The sequence below is a fragment of the Salmo salar genome, chromosome 19 (genome assembly GCF_965601325.2).
Source record: "Salmo salar chromosome 19, fSalSal1, whole genome shotgun sequence".
Taxonomy (NCBI): domain Eukaryota; kingdom Metazoa; phylum Chordata; class Actinopteri; order Salmoniformes; family Salmonidae; genus Salmo; species Salmo salar.
In genome coordinates this window covers 55,415,001-55,438,989 of record NC_138309.1, presented here as the reverse complement: position 1 = coordinate 55,438,989, position 23,989 = coordinate 55,415,001, and the positions used below count along the sequence as shown (strand labels likewise).

Here is a 23,989-nt window from a genome sequence, read left to right as displayed (position 1 = left end):
AAATAAAAATACTTTTTTTTTTTTTTAAATCCACTTCGGTGTCGAGGGGAGGAGATAGGTTAAAGAAGGATTTTTAAGCCTTGAGACATGGATTGTGTATGTGTGCCATTCATAGTGTGAATGGGCAAGACAAAATATTTAAGTGCCTTTGAACAGGGTATGGTAGTAGGTGCCAGGCACACATGTTTGTGTCAAGAACTGCAACACTGCTGGGTTTTTCACACTCAACAGTTTCCCGTGTGTATCAACAACGGTCTACCACCCACAGCACATCCAGCCAACTTGACACAACTGTGGGAAGCATTGCAGTCAACATGGGCCAGTAATACCCATCGGGCGGCGCACAATTCGCCCAGCATCATCCGGGTTAGGGTTTGGCTGGGGTAGGCCGTCATTGTAAATAAGAATTTGTCCTTAACTGACTTGCCTAGTTAAATAAAGGTTAAATAAAATAAATTATACATATAAAGTATTGAATATTGCTATTTTCAATATGTTGCATTCTTTATTCGATCTGTTAACGACAACATTTAGTATATTCTCTGTTATCCAAAAAACACATTGACATAGATATCATCCAGCACCAAAGAAATTAGACATTCATTGACAAGATGCAGTGACAAGTGAACAGACTTTGTGAGATACAGTGGTTGACTGAGCAGTGGACACACATGGCTTAACCCTAACTCCCCCCACAGACAGGGTCATCATCAGGGAAATCGCAACACTTAGGCTGTGTACGTACAGTATGTTCCAACAGTCTTGACAACATCTCCTTCCCTTCATGACAACTGTAAAGACACTTGGAAGGGTAAAAAAAATCAATACAAGAGAATCCATGGCTTTTAAAATGTGATTAACATGAGAGATACGAGGAGAGGAAAGGAGGTGGCATTGGGACACATGAGGCTAGCTAATGAGGATACAACAGCATGCTGAAAGGGTTAGACTAAAACCAGTTAGAATCAGAGCCTTATAGAGTACTACAGTATGAGTCATAATACCCATAAAACCTAAAACAGGGAAATGGTTCCAATAATTTTCCCACCATTTATTTGTCCCATAGGTGATTTTAGAAACACTTAAAATTAGGGCTGTGTTTCGTGTAGACTTACCCTGGCGTGACGTTTTGATAATTGTGAAAATCAATATATTCGCCTATATTTACCCCCCCCCCCCCCCCAAATGTAAATGCTAATTAGCTGCTAAACTGGCTATCATAAAGAACAACAAATGCCAAGATGATCTGGATGAGACTGCCGAATCGAGGCTAAGGTAAGAATCTCTGGATTAACTATCTAATGTTAGCTAAATGTAGTAAATAATAAATAGGCTCCATTTCTTTAAATGGACAATTCTGTGAACTGTCTTGTGCAAGTTTTAAATTGACACATTTCCTGTTAGCAAAGGTATCAGTTAGAGATGACATGCAGGAGCTTGGAGGGATTTGTAGTTTTGCATGATGTCTACTTTGATGCTAATTAGGATTTTTGAATCAGAGTAAATAGAGCCGAGTATATTGATAGAAGTCACCTTGTACAAGAGAGATTTACATGTTTATCAAAACGTCACGCCAAGGTAAGCCTACACGAAACAACCCTTAATTTAAGCGTTTCTAAAATCCAATTTGGGAAAAATGTATGGTCAAAAAACAATTGGAACCATTTCACTGTTTGACCGCTAGGTTTTATGGGTATTATGACACCTCCATTGTGGGCCTCTACATACGTCAGACCAGAGCTAGCTATGCCCTCTATGTGAATCACTGGGGTAAGATATACTCACAATAGGTGAACTAGCAATGAACAACATTAGCACCAATTTCAACTGTTTTGAAAAATTTTACAAAAGGCTAGAGACATTCAGCTAGGTGTAAGTATAACTTTGTGAACACTCTCCGCGGAGTCAGCAGAAAGTGGATGTTTCTGGTTTTCAGGGATACAGTATTTTCAACCAAACTTCCGTTTCCCCTGAAAAACGAAGGGGAGTCCGCTCAGGTGTCTTGCTACGCCTGCTACGTTAGGTTGCTTTGTGAATAAACTTTAAGGCCTGTAAAGACACTTATGAAGAGAAATACATTTGTTTGATGGAAGAGCTTGACCATATTCACAGCAGAGCGTATTGGATACTTTGAGGTGTAATATGTAATGAGCTTTTTTTCAGTCAACCATTTTCTTGTCTCAAACAATAAGACACATAAGACTAATGCAAATCGGTTACGTAATGTTAAAATTTGAAATAAAATAGGAAGGTTTAGCATGTCTTTATAATACATTTGATATATAATTTATATATTTTTTAAAAATAAAGTATATTCACTTTTTCTAAATCTGTGTTTTAAATCCGTAGACATTAAGTTTATATCATGCAACCTAGTCATATCTGTCATTCTCAATACTTGCCTGTGGATTGGTGGATGCTTTAAAACACGTTTAAAAAATCTACCTAAACTAAGTTGAGAAAAAAATATACAGGCTACAATTTGATCCATGTTGGCACAATGTTGAAACACAACATTTACAAAATGGAGTCACTCCTATACAGTACATGTGAAACAAAACTGTATGGCCCTCCGGCCAATGTCCTGGTCAACATACAAACAAAATATGTAGAAGGAACAATTAATAATAGTCTTATACAACTATAAAGAGTGAGTCAAAACAGTAAACTCTGCATTTACTCTCTACTCAATATTGTTGCTGGTCTTTCACTGCAATCATTTTCAGTATTTCTACCTCATGCTTCAGTCGATGTGTGCCCCCTAGTGGTCAAACAGATTCATATTCTCTGACATTGGCTAAATAAGGTACAGTAGAACCCTAAACTTCAAGTTGGAGATTGACTGTAGTGTATTAGTGGAGGTATTCACCCTTTGTACCACAATACAGTGTAGGTAATCAGGGTGGAGAAGGGGAGGTTGATGTGTGTATGAGGGGGGCTCAGAGCCTCTTGCCCTCCAGGATGCCCCTCCAGTCATCTGCCCAGGAGAGCAGGCGCCGGTGGCTGGAGCTGGGAAGTATGTGCTTGTTGTGGCAGGCAGTAAATAGGATGTGCTCCCAGCTTGGGTTAGGCTCTACACCTGCAACAGAGGCACATCACAAAGGTCATGTAACGCTTGTAGATTAATCGAACAGTCAAATACTAACTACCGAAAATACCTATATGTATGACACTAGCATGCATATGGCACCATCATATAAATACATGCACATATATTTACACGTGCACAGTTTTCAAGCTTTGCTATAAACACTTGACTCACCGAGGATGTCTGGCTTGTCATCTATGAGGATGTCCCCAGTCACCACAGTCTTGTCTCTGGTTAGGATGATCTGGTCCAAGAAATCATAGCCCAGGTGCTTCTCTATCCAGGCATACTGAACACATAACAGGGAGAGCGCAAAGACCATAAATATTGTAAGAAAGAGGTACCACAACCACCACTCTGCCTCCAGCCTAAAGGATTACTGTCTTGACTCCGAGCTTACCTTCTCATATGGGCAGTGTATATAATGTTTTATAGGGCTGGTGCAAATAAAGACATCTGTGCTGGAAAACGGAGAAGAACACAACAGGGTTAATTTGTTTTCAAAGTAAATCTTCTACAACATACCGCTCTTGAAAGGTGAGCAAAGGGGATGTCCTAACATGAGGATATAGGCTAGTATTGGAACAGAGTTATTGTGAATGTACTGTTTCATGGTGAGGGCATTTGCTTGAGGTTAACTACTATATGGTTGTTGACATAAGGTCGGCCAAAATGAAACACTAAAGCTAAGGTTCCCTCTATAAAGACAGCGTGGTCCTCTGTAGCTGTTGGTAGAGCATGGCACTTGCAACAACCAAGATAGTGGGTTCGATTCCTGGGATCACTCATACATAAAATGCACGCATGGATGACTAAGTCGCTTTGGGGAAAAGCATCTGTCTGTTATTGTGCTATTAGCATGATGACATTTTAACACAGCAAATGCATACAGCAGAGCACACCATGACATAACAGTTCCCTTCCTGAGAGGATTACCATCCTACTCTAGGATCACCTGCCCGCCTTCTCCACCTTATTTGTTTAACATGACCCATAGAATATAGCCTAACGGGTGACGACTAAATGGCAAATAGTCTCTAGGTGAGGGTGAAAACATTGTAAAGCACTTTGGGAACACAAACAAAACAGCAATTCCTTCTCTTTGAACACCTGACTCAATACAGCTGACTCACCGGGGCAAGTGTCTGAAATAAATGTGAGTATTTTAAGAATATTTCGTAAGCTATGGTATTGTTCAGATATGGTTTGAATGACCATATATGGTTCAAACTTACTTCTCCATCTTAGCCATCTCCTTGACGGCCTGCACTCCTCCAGGAAGGGGCTCCAGCTCTATAAAGAAGTCCTTTGACTCCCAAATGCTGATGGCCTTCTCCTACAGTCAATATAGCCTCTGCTTATCATCCACAGACTTTTACAGATTGTGTGTTTGTTAATTCATGGCAGACACAGAGGACCTAGATGCATGGCATACTTTAATACTCTGCCTGGCATTATACAATAAAAGGGATATGGGAGACATCTTTATCAAGTGCATGCTTGCTATGACTATACTGTGGAAATAGAGCACTGTCTGGAGAAACTGGGGTTGCATTATAAAGCAGAAATTAAAGCACTTTGTCGAGCCACCATGTGAGTAGGGGTTAACTCTGCACAAGGACTTTCTTATAAATCAGATCTGCGTGTGACTGGCATTTACAGAATTCAATGTAATGACAGCTGCTGCTCTTGCAACCTTTTGAACATGCAGGGGACTTCTGATGCAAATGAATGAGCGACATAACGCCACAGACTATACAGACAATGAATGTATGGTTATTTCCTGTTTTCAGACAGAATGCACAGTTCGGAACGACTTACACACAGGTCACTCCTCAAGTTCCCATACTGAGACGACACCCAGAATCCTCGTCTGTCCTCCAGGGTGATGTACGGTTCATTGGGGTACCTGGCCCGGTATTTCTTCAGGAATCCCCCTTCGAAGTCTGCAATGACGCCATCCATGTCCACCAGAACCCGAAGTCTCTTACCAGAGGATGAAGACATCTTCGCGGAAATACACTTGAACTGGTCATGGAGTAAGATCCTCCCTCTGTCGCGTAACGTTACTATCTTAGGCAGTAATGACATGATTTACTTGCCTCGCTGATTTCTGTCGGTGATCGAACGATGGCTTCAAGACTCACGAAGCCCGAGATAAGTATTCGAAAGTCCAGAAGAGAAAAGTGTTTTTCCTAATACTGATAGGGTGCCATGTAAACAAAAAATATTTTGGGACGTTGCTAATGTAACTAACTATTTGACACTGTCAGCTATTTATTTATGGTTTCAACCTTTATTGCAATTGGGCAGGCTTTGGCACTTGTGCTGCATAGCTTTAGCCAGCAACCTAGCTAACGTTAGCACTACCGGTAAATTGATTAGCGCACAGGGTCAAATTTGACCAATGCCTTTCAGCACTGTATTTGGACTTGTTTACGACTCTTATCAGTATGGACTGATTCTACAGCAGTTAGTGTCGCGTCTCACAACCATTGTCAGCCGCACAGCAGCTGTGAAATTTGGTACAAATACTCTTAGAAGTGTCGCCTACTGTACAAAATCCTGCAGTCAAAGACAATGTCGTGAAACAAGATTACGCACGTGTCCTACGTTTCTCAGTGGGGTTTAAAAAGGCAAACCTGTACCATGGAGTGTGAACTGGAAAACATCTACAACATTTAACTTTTTACATCAAAATAAGCTGAGCATGCATGCAGCAGAGGAAGAAAAATAACAGGGAAGGGCGGAATCAGTCAGATTCAGAGTGTTTAATCTCACATGTACAGGGTTTGCAGGTGTGATTGCAGGGTACAGTGAAAATCTTAGGTGCCGAGCTCCAACATGCAAGATTAAGTGGAATAAAATCATGTAAATTGCAATAAAAACAACAATAGAAATAGCACTATATACACCGTACAAACTGTAGCAGTGATTAATAAATAAATGCCCATTAGGGTGGAGGCAGAGTAAAGCCTGTTGAGGGGGTGGGGGAATGGCCATAGGGGGAGCAACAAGACCATTGAGTGGGTGTGGGGACATAAGAGTAATGTGACATAAGAGTAATAATATACATATTAACAACTGCAACAGTGATGAATGTCGTTGGGGTGGGGGCCCTCGGGGACAGGCCGAATTTCAGCTCTGGAGAACACAGGTGCTAGAATCTTTCCAGTTCCCACACAGCCATGAGTGCCATGAATCTGGCTAGCAAGACTACACAGGTGTGGTCAATGGGAAGACATATCCAATGAGGAGGCCCCAGAACAATGAAGAGGTTCTGAGCAGCTACAGTTAACAGAGTGGAGTGTGCTGGCCTATTGTGTGATTTGATAATTGTCTGTGGTAGGGAGGAGGGGAGGTCTCTGGCTCGTTGCTAAGCTGCAGGGAGACGTTGAGTGTCCCCTTGTAGGGGCCCCCAATCATGTTTTGCCAAATCACATCGGAAACAAGGCTAACGTTTTAGACATGATAATTCATGTATTATTTTAATTGTTTTACTGTACCATGTGTATCCTGTGCATATGACAAGTAAACTTGACTCCATACTCACATACAGTCTAAAATGCAGGTACAGGGCTATTAACCTTGTGTTACTGGTGTTCCAGTCCTGATTTGAATCAGTCCGATTAGGGAAACAACAACAAAAACAGTACTGCCCTGTGGCCTCCACGGCTGTATTCGAGTGGGAAATCTCCAATTGTATAATGTCTTTGCCTACAACCCGGTAGCATCTGCACTGAACTTCCTGTGTTTACTACTGTGTGATCCTTAAAGTGGTAGGACAGGGCGAGAAATTCCCAATAAATACAATTCCTGATAGAACATAAAGACAATCAGCAGATGTTTTCAGGGGGTGTACGTTTCGAGCAAAGGAGGAAATAAATGGTAGCAAACAGCAATAACTAGGTTTCTGATGGATTCATATTTTGCGTTTAGCAAATCTGTGCCTGTCAATTTAAGAGCCTAAAGTTCCAACACTAAATCGCGTTAGATCCCGTCTGTTCTTACGAAGGTCTCACGATACTTCTCTCTCTCAGTGGCGGCTGTGTTGCCCCCTGTCTCAGCCAGCACGGACGGAGTTGTTTCTGACATTTGAATGAAAAACAATCTGAATTGCTACCACTTTGGACAGATGAAATAATGGCTTCAGCCTTGGAGCAGTTCGTGAACAATGTGCGGCAGCTCTCTGCTCAAGGTATGGACACTAAACAGGTTTTAATTCTTAGACGAGCTGGAACTATTAGCTAATGCTAACCAATGGGTTACTGTGCTGTTATCATGTATAACTAGCTAGGCTAGGTAGCCAAACTGGATAGATCCTTTTTGCTTTATCATGTAAACACAGCGCTAAATTTATTGTTTCGGTGAACGAGGCCTCAAAAAAGTAGTTCACAAAGATGCGTTTTTACCTCGGGACACTAATGTGTACCTCAAACAACACTGCAAAGGAATACGTGTTTTAAAATCTTACTTTTTGTTTTTGTTAGAGAAAATCATTTCTGGGGTATGCCTTCCGGTAGTTCCGCCCTAAGCACGCGCGATTGGTTGAAGAGCGCCATTGTCAAATGTTATTGGGCGACAGTCCCATCTGTAACGCAATACTTCCATTAGTAATGTACCCAGTGCAGGCCTTGACAGGACACTTGACCGGCCGATATATTTTACAGTTGCCAAGTACCTCAAGTCCACGATGATTTCATCCACGGGGAAGTTTAGTAGCCGCAAAGAATGTGAGCTATGCAGCTAGACCTCGTTCCATTATAAAAACGTGCTCAATATTCTTAGTGGCACCCAATATTATATTCTTTAAAACAAATATATATTACTAAGTGAGTAACGTTATCATTTACATATGCAGGTGTATTCAATTGACATTCTGGCTATTTTGTTGGTATAGAGGTTTGCTACTATAGCCTGTATTATATTGTTAGAAATAACCGAGCAACATAATTAAATATTTATTTCTGACTATCATGGGCTTTCATCTCTGGGTAAGATGAATGTAATGTGGGTCTGCTGTTGGACAGTAGAGTTTGGGAGGGCTCCATCTACATTTACATTTACGTCATTTAGCAGACGCTCTTATCCAGAGCTTATCCAAATCTAAAAATGGGAGAAACACTTGTCAATTAAACTATTTATGATATAGACTCTTCATCCTATATTCACACATGAACTCCCGTTTAATTTGGACCTGTACTCTTCAACCAGCTCTAATGGCTCAACTATCAAGTGCTGCATTGTTTGTTTACCTATTGTCTTTACTGTTGCATATCAGGTCAGATGACACAGCTGTGTGAACTGATCAACAAGAGCGGGGAGCTGTTGGCCAAGAACCTGTCCCACCTGGACACTGTACTGGGGGCCTTGGACATCCAGGAGCACTCCTTGGGCGTCCTGGCTGTGCTGTGAGTAGCTTGCTCTTTTCTGCAGTCATCTTGCTAAATGACTTAAATGTAAAATGTAATCTAATCCTTGATCAATGATTTTATAAGTCAATCACTGATCTAGGATATGACTTTGAGTCAGTTTCTGCTTACTGTACCTGTGTGCATTTGAGGCTCATAACTCAGGAAATTATATCACACAGATCAAGGTGTTAAAATAAAATTGTGTCTGTTGAAACTGGTTGTCTTTTACAGTCTACATTCTTTGTTTTAATGCGGTGACAAATTTTTTTCTTGTGTACTCACGGCCAGTTGTCACTTTCCCTTCATACAGGTTTGTGAAGTTCTCCATGCCAAACATCCCTGACTTTGAGACGCTCTTTTCCCAAGTCCAGCTCTTTATCAGTACCTGCAATGGGGAGCACATCCGATATGCAACAGACACTTGTAAGTCTAAACGTAACTTATTTTTGGTTTCTAGAAGCCTTGTATTGATGCGTTTACTCCATAAGGTGTTAACGTCTTGTAGTGATGAAAGTGTTTTCTAAGTAATGTGGATCATGTTTTTCAAGGTCAAATGATCAGGGCAAAATGTATTTAGCTTGAACCAGTTAAACCAGGGATTCCTAAACTTTTTTGCCCTGGAACTCTATTTTGAAGTCAACATTTTTTGCTACCCCACCATGTTAAAAAAAAAAAAAGGAAAAAAAAGAGGTAATCAACGGCCAATATTTACTTTTTTAATTGTGTGACAATTATATGACATTATTACAAATCAGTCTGACAGTATTTTTTTGGACAGTATTTCAATCTGAGGAAGCATAGTTTGAAGTGACATAAATGCATCAAAGGTATTGGGATATTCAGAAGATCAGGCAATAACTGTCCCCAGTAATGGAATCGTGGAGGGGACTGTGGATCTGTCTCTGTACATTAGTCACACGCGATATCTCAGACAGCACTGGCCCGATTATTGATGCAACTTGGGTGAATGATGCGTCTTGTAGCGATCCGGCATTTACAGAATGACACGGATTGGCCCAAGGCGGGAGCTGTAGTAATTAACTGAAATGTGTGATATCCCAATTGGCCCAAGGGGGGGCGCTGCATTATTAGTGGGGGGGTTTTGTTTTGTATGATGTGATGATCTGTGTAGAAAAGAACGATATTGTTGATGTTCTTTTCCCTATCTGATTTAGTGCCTAATGATTTAGTGTTCTAATGAATCCTGCTCGGCTTGTTGTCGTTGTAACGGGAAACAGAAGACGCGTACGGGTTCCTGAGAGTGTTATCTTTCAGTGATGTGGTTGTAATATTGTGTAGCATAAACCGTTTAAAAGGATAGAGCCACATTTTGTAGGAAGAAAACCGAAACGGCTCTGTTTATTACAACCGCATCTAGCGGCTACCAGAGATTAGATGTAACCGCGATTCTATGAACCAAGCACAATTATTCAGTATTTTTTTCCCCCAGAGTTTTTCTCGTGACCCCATTTTCATATCCGGTGACCCCTAGTTTGGGAAACGCTGTAAAACTCACTATTTGATTATTCTCTCCACAGTTGCCGGCCTCTGCCATCAGTTGACAAACGCTCTTGTAGAACGGAAACAGGTAAGTCTTGCCAAAATGGGAGAAACGCATTTCAACCAGAAGAGCTAATGCATGAACTTGCTTGTCTATTAACATGGTCTGTTTGACAAAATTACTTGTTTTTACAAGCTAAGACCCAGCTTATGGCATTACTACTCTACATGATTTCATAAACAAAAAGCCAACCCATGAGAAAGCAGATTAGATGCATTAGCATCGAACAGCCCCCGTGATATGCAACTTTTCAGGGAAGTTAGAAACCAATATACACAGGCAGTTAGAAAAGCCAAGGTTATCTTTTTCAAGCAGAAATGTGCTTCCTGCAACACAAACTTAAAAAAGTTCTGGGACACTGTAAAGTCCATGGAGAATAAGAACACCTCCTCCCAGCTGCCCGCTGCACTGAGGATAGGAAACTCTGTCACCTCCGATAAATCCACTATAATTGAGAATTTCAATAAGCATTTTTCTACGGCTGGCCATGCTTTCCCCCTGGCTACCCCTACCGCAAGCAACAGCACTGCAGCCCCCACAGAAACTTGCCCAAGCCTTCCCCATTTCTCCTTCTCCCAAGTCCAGTCAGCTGAAAGAGCTGCAAAATCTGGACCCCTACAAATCAGCCGGGCAAGACAATCTGGACCCTTTCTTTCTATAATGATCTGCTGAAATTGTTGCAACCCCTATTACTAGTCTGTTCAACCTCTCTTTCGTGTCGTCTGAGATTCCCAAAGATTGGAAAGCAGCTGCGGTCATCCCCCTCTTCAAAGGAGGGGATACTCTTGACCCAATCTGCTAAAGACCTATATCTATCCTACCCTGCCTTTCTAAGGTCTTCGAAAGCCAAGTTAACAAAACAGATTACCGACCATTTAGAATCCCACTGCACCTTCTCCGCTATGCAATCTGGTTTCAGAGCTGGTCATGGGTGCACCTCAGCCACGCTCAAGGTCCTAAACGACATCGTAACCGCCGTCGATAAGAAACAATACTGTGCTGCCGTTTTCATTGACCTGGCCGAGGCTTTCGACTGTGTCAATCACCACATCCTCATCGGCAGACTCAATAGCCTTGGTTTCTCAAATGATTGCCTCGCCTGGTTCACCAACTACTTCTCTGATAGAGTTCAATGTGTCAAATCGGATGGCCTGTTGTCCGGGACTCTGGTAGTCTCTATGGGGGTGCCACAGGCTTCAATTCTTGGGCCAACTCTTTTCTCTGTATACATCAATGATGTCGCTCTAGCTGCTGGTGAGTCTCTGATCCACCTCTACGCAGACGACACTATTCTGTATACTTCTGGCCCTTCTTTGGACACTGTGTTAACAACCCTCCAGATGAGCTTCAATGCCATACAACTCTCCTTCTGTGGCCTCCAACTGCTCTTAAATACAAGTAAAACTAAATGCATGCTCTTCAACCGATCGCTGCCTGCACCTGCCCGCCCGTCCATCATCACTACTCTGAACGGTTCTGACCTAGAATATGTGGACAACTACAAATACCTAGGTGTCTGGTTAGACTGCAAGCTCTCCTTCCAGACTCACATCAAACATCTCCAATCCAAAGTTAAATCTAGAATTGGCTTCCTATTTCGCAACAAAGCATCCTTCACTCATGCTGCCAAACATACCCTCGTAAAACTGACCATCCTACCGATCCTCGACTTCGGCGATGGCATTTACAAAATAGCCTCCAATACCTTACTCAATAAACTGGATGCAGTCTATCACAGTGCCATCCGTTTTGTCACCAAAGCCCCATATACTACCCACCACTGCGACCTGTATGCTCTCGTTGGCTGGCCCTTGCTTCATACTCGTCGCCAAACTCACTAGCTCCAGGTCATCTACAAGACCCTGCTAGGTAAAGTCCCCCCTTATCTCAGCTCACTGGTCACCATAGCAGCACCCACCTGTAGCACGCGCTCCAGCAGGTATATCTCTCTGGTCACCCCCAAAGCCAATTCCTCCTTTGGCCGTCTCTCCTTCCAGTTCTCTGCTGCCAATGACTGGAACGAACTGCAAACATCTCTGAAACTGGAAACACTTATCTCCCTCACTAGCTTTAAACACCAGCTGTCAGAGCAGCTCACATATCACTGCACCTGTACATAGCCCATCTATAATTTAGCCCAAACAACTACCTCTTCCCCTACTGTATTTATTTATTTCTTTTGCTCTTTTGCACCCCATTATTTCTATTTCTACTTTGCACTTTCTTGAACTACAAATCTACCATTCCAGTGTTTTACTTGCTATATTGTATTTACTTTGCCACCATGGACTTTTTTGCCTTTACCTCCCTTATCTCACCTCATTTGCTCACATTGTATATAGACTTATTTTTCTACTGTATTATTGACTGTATGTTTGTTTTACTCCATGTGTAACTCTGTTGTTGTATGTGTCGAACTGCTTTGCTTTATCATGGCCAGGTCGCAATTGTAAATGAGAACTTGTTCTCAACTTGCCTACCTGGTTAAATAAAGGTGAAATAAAAAAATATTTGTTCTTTCTATTTTATGTAAGTGTTTAATGCAGCGGTTTTTCAAAGAAGGATAGCATTGGCTCTGTTAATTCCATGCTTGGATATTTTATTTGTAATCACAGCAGTGGAGGGTATGTGAAACAGATGTCAGTGTGCCAGGCCAACTGATTGTACCAAGGCTCAAACCTGGGGACCTCTGCCTTGCTAGCACACGTGATCGCCCTGCTTGGCAACGTACTATGCAGTTATACTACCAAAACGGAACCTCGATGGCATCATTGGTGACATTTCAAGCTAGCTGTGGAGTGAGTTCACGGCACATTGTCTCTGTTACATTTGGTTTTAAACATCTCTTTCCTTCACAGCCATTGAGGGGCGTCGGCATTCTAAAACAGGCAATAGACAAAATGCAGATGAACACAAACCAACTTACCTCAGTTCATGCGGACCTGTGTCAGGTGTGTAAACCGCTTCATGTCAACTGGATCTTTTTGTCATTACATGATTATTGAAATGTATTGATGCTTGGCTACGAGACTAAGCATGAATGAACTCTCCACTATTTTGTGTGTACATCCACAGCTGTGCTTGTTAGCAAAGTGCTTCAAGCCTGTCCTCCCATTTCTTGAGCTTGACATGATGGACATCTGTAAGGAGAATGGCGCCTACGACGCAAAGCACTTTCTATGTTACTACTATTACGGAGGCATGATCTACACGGGTCTGAAGAACTTTGAAAGAGCACTGTATTTTTATGAACAGGTACTGGCTTATTTGAGAATCTAAAATGTATGTGCTGAAGCTGTTTTGGATGTGGCTTAGTGTTCCTGTTATCAAAAGTGAATTGATTTAGTAGGCTACTAGTAACACATTTGTTCATCTTAGTAGCATTTGAATTGACATTTTTGAAGTTACTATTTTGATACTGTGTATGCATACAGTAGTCAAGTACACTACACCCTGCGTTGACGTTGAATCTGTTAGGGCATTGACTTGCCTGTAGTTGGTTTACGTCTCTAATTCCATTGTGTGATATTCTTATGATCCCCCCCCAGGCAATAACCACTCCAGCTATGGCAGTCAGTCACATCATGTTGGAGGCCTATAAGAAGTACATCCTGGTCTCCTTGATTCTACACGGCAAAGTGCAGCAGCTCCCCAAATACACATCACAGATAGTTGGGAGGTTCATAAAGGTGAGAGTGAAGATGCAAACTCGGCCATATTTTACATCCTTAGATGTGCCATTACATCTCGAACACTAGAACCGCTGGGCCTCGAGGGACCCCCCCCCCCCCCCCCCTTCAAGCTAATGAGCAGTCATTCTGACTGCACCATTCTAACAGTGTAATTAATACATCATATATATGCTATTGCAAAAAAATATGATTTGGTTGTATTTATGAAGGTCTTAGGAACATTAGAATAAGACAAAACAAAATATTCAAATAACACAATAGCATTTTCATTAGTTTACGTTACTGTAGGCTATAGTTAAAAAGCACCAACATTGAAGTGTTCAATCAATTTGATTTGTGGACTACCTTTTTAAGTATGAAACAGAAAGCATACGTGTTGGATCGCGGTAACACCAACACCCCAACCACCAAGACGCACGGTCAGCAAGACGGGTGGCCAAATGCTAAAAACATTAGTAGCCTAAACATCATAAGTGTGCCTGATGAGTAATGGAAATCGGCACAAAAGCAATAATGGCATTATTTATTTTTTACCTTTATTTAACTAGGCAGTTAAGAACAAATTCTTATTTGCAATGACGGCCTAGGAACAGTGGGTTAACGGCCTGTTCAGGGTCAGAATGGCATATTTTTACCTTGTCAGCTCGGGAATTCAATCTAGCAACCTTTCTGTTACTAGTCCAACGCTCTAAACACAAGGCTACCCTGCCGCGCCATTATAATGAATATAAGTGTTGATATGACAGCAGTAAACACAAATCGTCAGTTATTGTCAGCTTGTGCTTACATGTTGTGCTGCTTCATGCAATGGCATCAGTTGGAGGGTGTTCATGTCACAAACGAAAGCTGGTGAGTGCTTTGCAGATGTTTTTTGCTTGCAATGTTGGGTCTGCTCTCTGTGATGACATTTTTGTGCTGATAATTGGCTCTAGCATTGTCACTGGCTTTGTTCTGTCCAAACAGGGCTCTCCTTTCCTGTCTCACCATTTTCATTTGTTGGTGGCACAGCCACCTGCTCATTGCTCACTATTCTGGCTTTTTTTACAATTAGGCCTCAGAGGTGAAGGTTCAGGCTGAGGCTCAGAATCTGAAGAATAATCATCAGAGATGTCATGATTCATTTCTTCAGATTCATTTTCATTCAGATCTTGTAGCGAATGTGCATCCATTCGTCTTCGTCTTCTTGCTACTGTAAATTACACACACTCTCACTGTGTAGACCAGATTAGACTGATTGGGTGGACTGATATAGGCTACATACCAGGGTTTCCGTTAGGAAACCGGCAGCATTTTAATTTACCGGACATTTTGAGAAATGTACTGGACCCATAGGCATTGGGTGCGCAACTGGTGCTCAGAATGACAGATATCCGATTTAGAATATAGTAATTCCTGTTAACAGAACATGCAAGTCAAGGATGCAATGGCGTGTGTCCTTTTCACCGAATTCTGATGCTCACTATGAAGATGTTAGAATAACTGTCCACATTGACTTTTCCTCAGCCAACAAGATGAGTAGCAAACAGAAAAATCACTAGCCTATGTCAATCTACTATCCCCTATAGTAGAGAAGTTGACCTCTTCTATTGGTCAGCTGTTCGAGAAAGAAATGGCCTATTCCAAACAGACTCTGGGACAGTTGTTGGACTAGAGTTCCAAAATGTGTACAACCAGTAGACCTAGGCTACATTAACAAGTCAGATCAGATGATGCAACAGATCAGAACGTTTAGCTTAAAATGTTGATAAACTATTATTTCTTCACATTATAAGCGCAGCAATGCACGCAAGGCAGTAGGGTAGGGCAAGTGTTTGTTCCATAATGCAATTAACTGGAAAACATCGGCGTCAAAGCGCACCGCATGTGCGAGTGGTTTCATGTGACAGAGATGAAAATATCCTTTAGAAAGAGGGGAGATCTAGTATGCAACAACTAGCATGGGTTGCTAATTTGACTAGGATTGTGCCTTTGGCTACTGGACAATGATCCACGGATATGATCTGATTTTGGCTAGGTGTGTGATCAATAAGATGCATAACAAATATACTGTACATGCGCCAATTTAATTGCACAAAATTATGCAAAGTCACCTATATAAGCATGACCAGTCAAATGTATTTCCATCGACTGTTATTTCCATCAGTGAATAGGTTAAAAAGCATTATTTCGCAATGGGATTTTTCATTTCTCTGGGATAATTGGCCAGTGCTAATTTGATTTATCTGCTTTTCAACAAATAATATCGGCCAAAAGCCGGCTGTTACCGGCTAACTGAAACCCTGGTACATAGCATTTGTTTGGATTACAGTTAGAATAGATGAATTCAATAGAATGGTCTGTTCTTCATTCACAATTAGTGATTACATAGTTATGCATCGTTCGCTTCCCCTTACTCATCAACCCACCCATTTGCCCCCATCACACTTTACTTAATTTATTTAATCTGTTGACGTGTGAAATTAGTTTAGGTTGTTTTGAGGCAATCTGCGGGGTGATTATCAACTGGGCACTGCACCTTCAACTATCGGGAGAAGGAGCAGAGCAGGACCTACTGTTAGGAGGAGGGGCAACGGGAAAACAATTCAAAAAATGACATGCCCTCCTTAAACTGGCTGTAACTCCAGTCTGTCTGTTAGTAATATTCTAACAACCGTGTGTTATATACAGTCAAGGACGGAGGGAGGCATGACTTTAAAAATGTCAGAGTAATAATTTATTTACATTTTATGAACAGTCCAAATAACTGCTTTAGTGATTCTAGTGTTGTGCTTCTTGTACTATATACTATACATATGACATAGTATTACATATTCTATTGCTTTGTTTCTGCAGCCTCTCAGCAACGCCTACCATGAGCTTGCTCAGGTGTACGCCACCAACAACCCAGCAGAACTGCGCACCCAGGTGAACAAGCACAGCGAGACCTTCACACGAGACAACAACACAGGCCTGGTCAAGCAGTGCCTGTCATCCCTCTACAAGAAGAATATCCAGAGGCTAACAAAGGTATACTTCCTTCCCTTACCACATGTCACCCTTAGCCAAGATATCCTTCCCTCACCCCACCCGAGCCACAGCCTGTTCACCCCGCTACCATCAAGAAGGTGGAGACAGTACAGGTGCATCAAAGCTATAACCGAGAGCCTGGAAATACAGCTTCTATCTCCAGGCCATCAGACTGTTATAGTCCCCAACTACCCTGCCCTGAACTTTAGTCACTGTTACTAGCCGGCTACCACCTGATACTTAACCTTGCACCTTGGAGACTGCTGCTCTATATACATAGTCATTGAACACTGGTCACTTTACATGGTTTACCCACTACATACATACATACTGTATTCTAGTCAAGGCTCATCCTATATACAGTGCATTCGGAAAGTATTCAGACCCCCTGACTTCCACATTTTGTTACGTTACAGCCTTATTCTAAAATGGATTTTACACACAATAACCCATAATGACAAAAAAATACGGAAATATCACATTTCCGTAAGTATTCAGACCCTTTAAACAGTACTTTGTTGAAGCACCATTGGCAGCGATTACAGCCTTGGGTCCTCTTAGGTATGACGCTACAAGCTTGGCACAGCTGTATTTGGATGTTCTCCCATTCTTCTCTGCAGAGCTTCTCTAGCTCTGTCAGGTTGGATGGGGAGTGTCACTGCACAGCTATTTTCAGGTCTCTCCAGAGATGTTCGATCGGGTTCACGTCCGGGCCACACAAGGACATTCAGAGACTTGTCCCGAATGTGCGTAGGGTTGTTGTCCCAGTCTGAGGTCCTGAGCGCTCTTGAGCAGGTTTTCATCAAGGATCTCTCTGTACTTTGCTCCATTCATCTTTCCCTTGATCCTGACTAGTCTTCCCCAGATCTGTATCTCGACACAATCCTGTCTGGGAGCTCTATTGGCAAGTCCTTCCACCTCATGGCTTGGTTTTTGCTCTGACATGCACTGTCAACTGGGGGACCTTATATAGAGACACACCACGCCTTTCCAAATCATGTCCAATCAATTGAATTTACCACAGGTGGACTCCAATCAAGTTGTAGAAACATCTCAAGGATGGTCAATGGAAACAGGGTGCACCTGACCTCAAGTTTGAGTCTCGTAGCAAAGGGTTTGAGTACTTATGAAAGTAAGGTATTTCATTTTTTTATATATTTTTTTTATATACATTTGCAGAAATGTCTTAACAGTTTATGCTTTGTCATTATGGGCTATTGTGTGTAGATTGATAAAAAAAATAAAAAAAATTATATATATATAATTATGTGATCAATTTTAGAATAAGGCTGTAACGTAACAAAATGTGGAAACAGTCAAGGGGTCTGAAATCTTTCCGACTGCATTGTAACTACTGCTGTACACACCTTTTCTATTCATATACAGTTGAAGTCAGAAGTTTACATACACTTAGGTTGGAGTCATTAAAACTCGTTTTACAACACTGCACAAATTTCTTGTTAACATACTAGGATTTTGGCAAGTCGGTTAGGTCATCTACTTTGTGCATGACAAAAGTCATTTTCCCAACAATTGTTTACAGACAGATGATTTCACTTATAATTCGCTATCACAATTCCAGTGGGTCAGAAGTTTACATACACTAAGTTGACTGTGCCTTTAAACAGCTTGGAAAATTCCAGAAAATGATGTCATGGCTTTAGAAGCTTCTGATAGGCTAATTGACATCATTTGAGTCAATTGGAGGTGTACCTGTGGATGTATTTCAAGGCCTACCTTCAAACTCAGTGCATCTTTGCTTGACATCATGGAGAAATCAAAAGAAATCAGCCAAGACCTCAGAAAAATATTTTTTGACCGCCACAAGTCTGGTTCATCCTTGGGAGCAATTTCCAAACGCCTGAAGGTACAACGTTCATCTGTACAAGCAATAGTACACAAGTATAAACTCCATGGGACCACGCAGCCTCCATACCGCACAGGAAGGAGACGCGTTCTGTTTCCTAGAGATGAATGTACTTTGGTGCAAAAAGTGCACTACAATCCCAGAACAACAGCAAAGGACCTTGTGAAGATGCTGGATGAAACGGGTACAAAAGTATCTATATCCACAGTAAAATGAGTCCTATATCGACATAACCTGGAAGGCTCCTCAGCAAAGAAGAAGCCACTGCCCCAAAACCGCCATAAAAAAGCCAGACTATGGTTTGCAACTGCACATGGGGACAAAGATCGTACTTTGTGGAGAAATGTCCTCTGGTCTGATGAAACAAAAATATAACTGTTTGGCCATAATGACTGTCATTTGGAGGAAAAAGGGGCAGCTTGCAAGCTGAAGAACACCATCCGAACTGTGAAGCACGGGGGTGGCAGCATGTTGTGGGGGTGCTTTGCTGCAGGAGGGCCTGGTGCACTTCACAAAATAGATGGCATCATGAGGCAGGACAGTTTGTGGATATATTGAAGCAACATCTCAAGACATCAGTCAGGAAGTTAAAGCTTGGTCGCAAATGGGTCTTCCAAATGGACAATGACCCCAAGCATACTTCCAAAGTTGTGGCAAAATGGCTTAAGGACAACAAAGTCAATGTATTAGAGTGGCCATCACAAGCCCTGACCTCAATACCATAGAAAATGTATTGGCAGAACTGAAAAGCATGTGCGAGCAAGGAGGCCTACAAACCTGACTCAGTTACATCAGCTCTGTCAGGAGGAATGGGCCAAAATTCACCCAACTTATTGTGGGAAGCTTGTGGAAGGCTACCTGACACGTTTGACCCAAGTTAAACAATTTAAAGGCAATGCTACCAAATACTAATTGAGTGTATGTAAACTTTTGATCCACTGGGAATGTGAAGCTGAAATAAATCATTGTCTCTACTATTATTCTGACATTTCACATTCTTAAAATAAAGTGGTGATCCTAACTGACCTAAGACAGGGAATTTGTTCTAGGATTAAATGTCAGGAATTGTGAAACTGAGTTTAAATGTATTTGGCTAAGGTGTATGTAAACTTCTGACTTCAACTGTATACACGACCAATAAAATGTGACTTTATCAACTCAGCCCAAATATATCCTCCCACAACCTCCAAATGGACTTTGTCTTTTACCTCAATATACCTCCCTATATTTAAATATACCCACTTTAGCTCATGTATCTTCTTAGCCTTAAATATGTCCCCCTCACCTCACATATACCTCCCTCCTAATATATCTACCAATAGTCCCCGCTCACCTCAAATACCTCACCTTTTACCCCCAACATACCATTCTCATCCCTAATATCCCTCTGTTCGCATTCAGCTATATTCAAAATATGCCGTCTGTCCTTCACATCAAATCTACCTTCCACATCCCTATCTTCACCCTGTTACCAGGGTGTAAAGAAAGTATTTAAAGCAAATGGTCAGAATGTATATGACCACCGTTCTATTTTTGCAGACTTTCTTGACGCTGTCCTTGCAAGACATGGCAAGTCGAGTGCAGCTGTCAGGGCCCCAGGAGGCTGAAAAGTATGTCTTGCACATGGTAAGCCAACACGACCGCAGGAGTAAAGGCATGCTGTATTTCGGTACTCCTAAGATCACTCACTTTTGAATGTCTGAAAGAAAATGGCTTTCACCTGATTTGATTTTTCCATTGGTTACGTTTTCTGTTCCTTACAGATTGAAGATGGCGAGATCTATGCCAGTATCAACCAAAAGGATGGCATGGTCTGTTTCCATGACAACCCGGAGAAATACAACAACCCCGCAATGCTTCACAAAATTGACCAAGAGGTAAGAGAATGGCAGTGTTGATTATCTATCCTTGTATGAAAATGACTGGTACAATGGAGTATCTCTTTTGGTAATGTTTTAGTGAAGTAAAGGCCTTGTTCGGTGTCCTTCACAGATGCTGAAGTGTATAGAGCTGGATGAGAAACTAAAGTCCATGGATCAAGAAATCACAGTAAACCCGCAGTTTGTGCAGAAGGTAAGAAGCAACTGTTCAGTTTTTTTAGCTCCTCTAGAGGTTTTCCAAGAGGAGTATATTTGAAATTCAGGTGTTTGAGGGTTGGCGTTTTTTTAGGGGGGTTTTTTGCATTTTTTTTTAATCCCATTAATCCCATTTTTTTAATCCCATTCTCAGACATTCTCAGCTATATCAAACATCTCGTCTTCCAGTTATTAGTATACAAAGTATTGCTAATGGTTAGCATCACATTGTGTGTTTCAGAGTATGGGAACACAGGAGGACGATGTAGGCAGCAAAACGTCAAGTTACTCCTGAGGGCCATGGACAGGGGAGAACACTGCCACCCTTCAGGTTCTCATTGGATGACTTTTTTTTTAAAGTGGAAAAACATTCTATTGAGTATGGACATTGGTCAAGGAAAATCTAAATGTGTGGAATGATAATTTGGTTATTTCTTTCACGGTGTCTTGAGGAAACCTAAACAAAAAAACAATTTTGTCAGTGTTTTATTTATCATTGTTCAGGCGGAAGAGCCACTGCTGCATTAACAACCATAATAATAAAAACTGGACTTATTTGTTCAAAAGGAATGTGTGATAAAGCACCGTTTTTCTGTTGCATGATATATATATATTTTTTGTTGAATTTCCTTATAGGATAACATGCCACATTTGAGGAAATCTTAAGTCTCATGTTTCGAAGATCAGTAATTTCCTCGACCTGCTAGACAAATTTTCTGGTTAATCACATGGAGATTTGACAACAAAAACAAGGCTGGACTTCTGCCCATGACCAAATGTTGAGAGGATAGTACAGCTTAAAAAATAAAACAATTGGTGCACTGTTTTTTTCCATCCCCTAGAGGTCTCTCGTGTACTGTGTTGTACTGTAGTTTGCATTTACTGCAGGTGGGATGAGTTCTGAGCTGGAGTCATACTTATCTGTTATCTGGAAGGACTCGAATACATTAATTCAGTAAATTGACACAATTTTGGATTAAATGGATCACATCACATTCCTGTTTTGTCAGCAGTGTTTACCCTAGTCTTCTGACATTCTGTGCTACTTTTGCCTCAGCTATTTGTGCAGCGTTTCGTTTGTCATATGTGAACAGAGAGATGTAGGATTTATTGTATTGCAAAGCCTCAACTTAACCCATTCATGTCCATAACAGACAGTTTTAAATGTCCTTTGGTACACTTGTTCTCTGAACTTACTGATGGATCATTTGAAGAAGAGAAAAAAAAGTACCGGCCAAAGCCTATGTATACAATGTGAGTTTTTGATATTGTACTACATTTCATTAATCAAGTCATGTGAATACATGTTCAAATGATCAGATCTTAATAATGTTTGGTATATCGATTGCCTGGACGTGTGTGTCCTATCCATCTACACAAAAAAAGCAGAGTGCTGAAGCGGGTAAAAAAATCACCTGTCCTCGGTGCCAAACACTCACTACTGAGTTCCAAATGGCCTCTGGAAGCAACTTCAGCACAATAACTTTTCGTCGGGAGCTTCATGAAATGGGTTTCCATGGCCGAGCAGCTGCACACGAGCCTAAGATCACCATGCCAAGCGTTGGCTGGAGTGGTGTAAAGCTCGCCACCATTGGACTCTGGAGCAGTGGAAATGCCATCTCTGGAGTGATGAATCACGCTTCACCATCTGGCAGTCCGATGGACGAATCTGGGTTTGGCAGATGCCAAGAGAATGCTACCTGCCTGAATGCATAGTGCCAACTGTAAAGGTTGGTGGAGGAGGAATAATGGTCTGGGGCTGTTTGTCATGGTTTGGGCTAGGCCCCTTAGTTCCAGTGAAGAGAGCTCTTAATGCTACAGCATACAATTCTGTGCTTCCAACTTTGTGGCAACAGTTTAGGGAAGGCCCTTACCTGTTTCACCATAACAATGCCCCCGTGCACAAAGCGAGGTCCATACAGAATGGTGTGGAAAAACTTGACTGGCCTGCACAGAGCCCTGACCTCAACCCCATCGAACACCTTTGGGATGAATTGGAACACCGACTGCGAGCCAGGCCTAATCAACCAACATCAGTGCCCTGTGGAGGCTGTTATAGCAGCAAAGGGGGACCAACTTTAACACATTGCTTTATTCTTTATTTTGGTGTTTCTAAAACAACGTGTATGCTACTTTAAGTTCTGTGTGTATACTTGAATTTTCACTTTTTTCAGAGTATATTGTTGCCATTTTGTCATTTATTCCATCACTTTAGTGGTTTTTAGTATTGCACGTTGTGTAAGTATTCTTATACGTGAAATCTGTATACTGTATGATACGGTTAAGAATAAAGTAACTACTCTTTAATACTTTAAATGTTAGGGGTGGACCTCATCGGACCCTTCACGAAATCCAGGAATGGCAACAGCTGGTGTCTGACGGCAACCGATTACTTCACCAAGTGGGTGGAGGCAATACCCATTAAGGTCAGTAACGGAAGAGAAGGTACTTAAACCTAATTTCCCTTATGTAACCCATTAAAAAGGGTCATACAAGGAACCTGATACATTCCAATAGGGGCCAATTAAAGAGTGGGGATTGAGAAAATGAGAACTCTTAGCCTAGCAAGTCTATTACCTGTAGAATGAGAAATCTATCCGTTCTTCAGCACCATCATTGCTGATACACTGTATAGAACTAATCCTGAAATGGAGTGAAGGAGAATCATCTCATCTATCCTTTTTCTCCTCTCCTCTCTGTGATCTGTTCATCTCCAAAGCTTATTCAGCTTTGGAACTGTGCTCCCTCCCGAGGGGTGTCTCTCACCCCTTACATTCTCTCCATCCATCTTTAGAGTTCTTGCTCCTCCTATCTCTTCCTCTCCAGGGTGCATGGTGATGTCATGCATAGTACTCTACATAATATTTAACATAAACAGCCATGATAGGGTCCTGTCTGTCTGGCGACTTGGTGTTTTGCTACAACCAAAAACATCCACCGCAGACAGCACACAGGTCAGCACAGGTTACTTCAGTCAATATTCACTACAAATCACATGCAATAACTGTTCATACTATACCTTTTGAATCATATATTTGGCATTGGGATTAGAACGGGTCAAATAAAAATAGTGGTTGTTTTTAAACAATTTAAGTCATATATTTCAAAATGCATATGCTGAAGTTATTTTCTCAAATCCAACTTTGACATTGGAAGTATGATAGATTATGACAACTGTAACATTTGGCCAATGTGGCCTGTCTGGACACTTGTACTAACTACAGTGCCTTCGGAAAGTATTCAGACCCCTTCCTTTTTCCACATTGTAGTTACGTTAGTCTTATTT

At 41.5% G+C, this 23,989-nt stretch overlaps 2 protein-coding genes across 2 annotated transcripts; one reads left to right on the top strand and one right to left on the bottom strand.

Annotated features, from left to right (window-relative positions):
- Window positions 1-483: 483 nt before the first annotated feature.
- nt5m (5',3'-nucleotidase, mitochondrial) lies at window positions 484-5,669 on the bottom strand. The gene is made up of 5 exons (XM_014158414.3): window positions 4,910-5,669; window positions 4,324-4,424; window positions 3,489-3,549; window positions 3,263-3,377; window positions 484-3,079 (listed from the first exon to the last, which is right to left on the bottom strand). Exons 1-5 carry the CDS (start codon window positions 5,177-5,179, stop codon window positions 2,940-2,942), a joined length of 687 nt encoding a protein of 228 aa, XP_014013889.1. The 5' UTR covers window positions 5,180-5,669; the 3' UTR covers window positions 484-2,939.
- A 1,465-nt stretch (window positions 5,670-7,134) lies between these two features.
- cops3 (COP9 signalosome subunit 3) lies at window positions 7,135-21,698 on the top strand. Its single transcript, NM_001140561.1, has 12 exons — window positions 7,135-7,286; window positions 8,370-8,499; window positions 8,813-8,925; window positions 10,041-10,090; window positions 12,922-13,014; window positions 13,139-13,318; window positions 13,612-13,752; window positions 16,588-16,761; window positions 20,168-20,254; window positions 20,392-20,505; window positions 20,621-20,701; window positions 20,945-21,698. The coding sequence occupies exons 1-12, from the start codon at window positions 7,232-7,234 to the stop codon at window positions 20,996-20,998; spliced, it is 1,272 nt and encodes a 423-aa protein (NP_001134033.1). The 5' UTR covers window positions 7,135-7,231; the 3' UTR covers window positions 20,999-21,698.
- The last annotated feature ends 2,291 nt before the right edge of the window (window positions 21,699-23,989 follow it).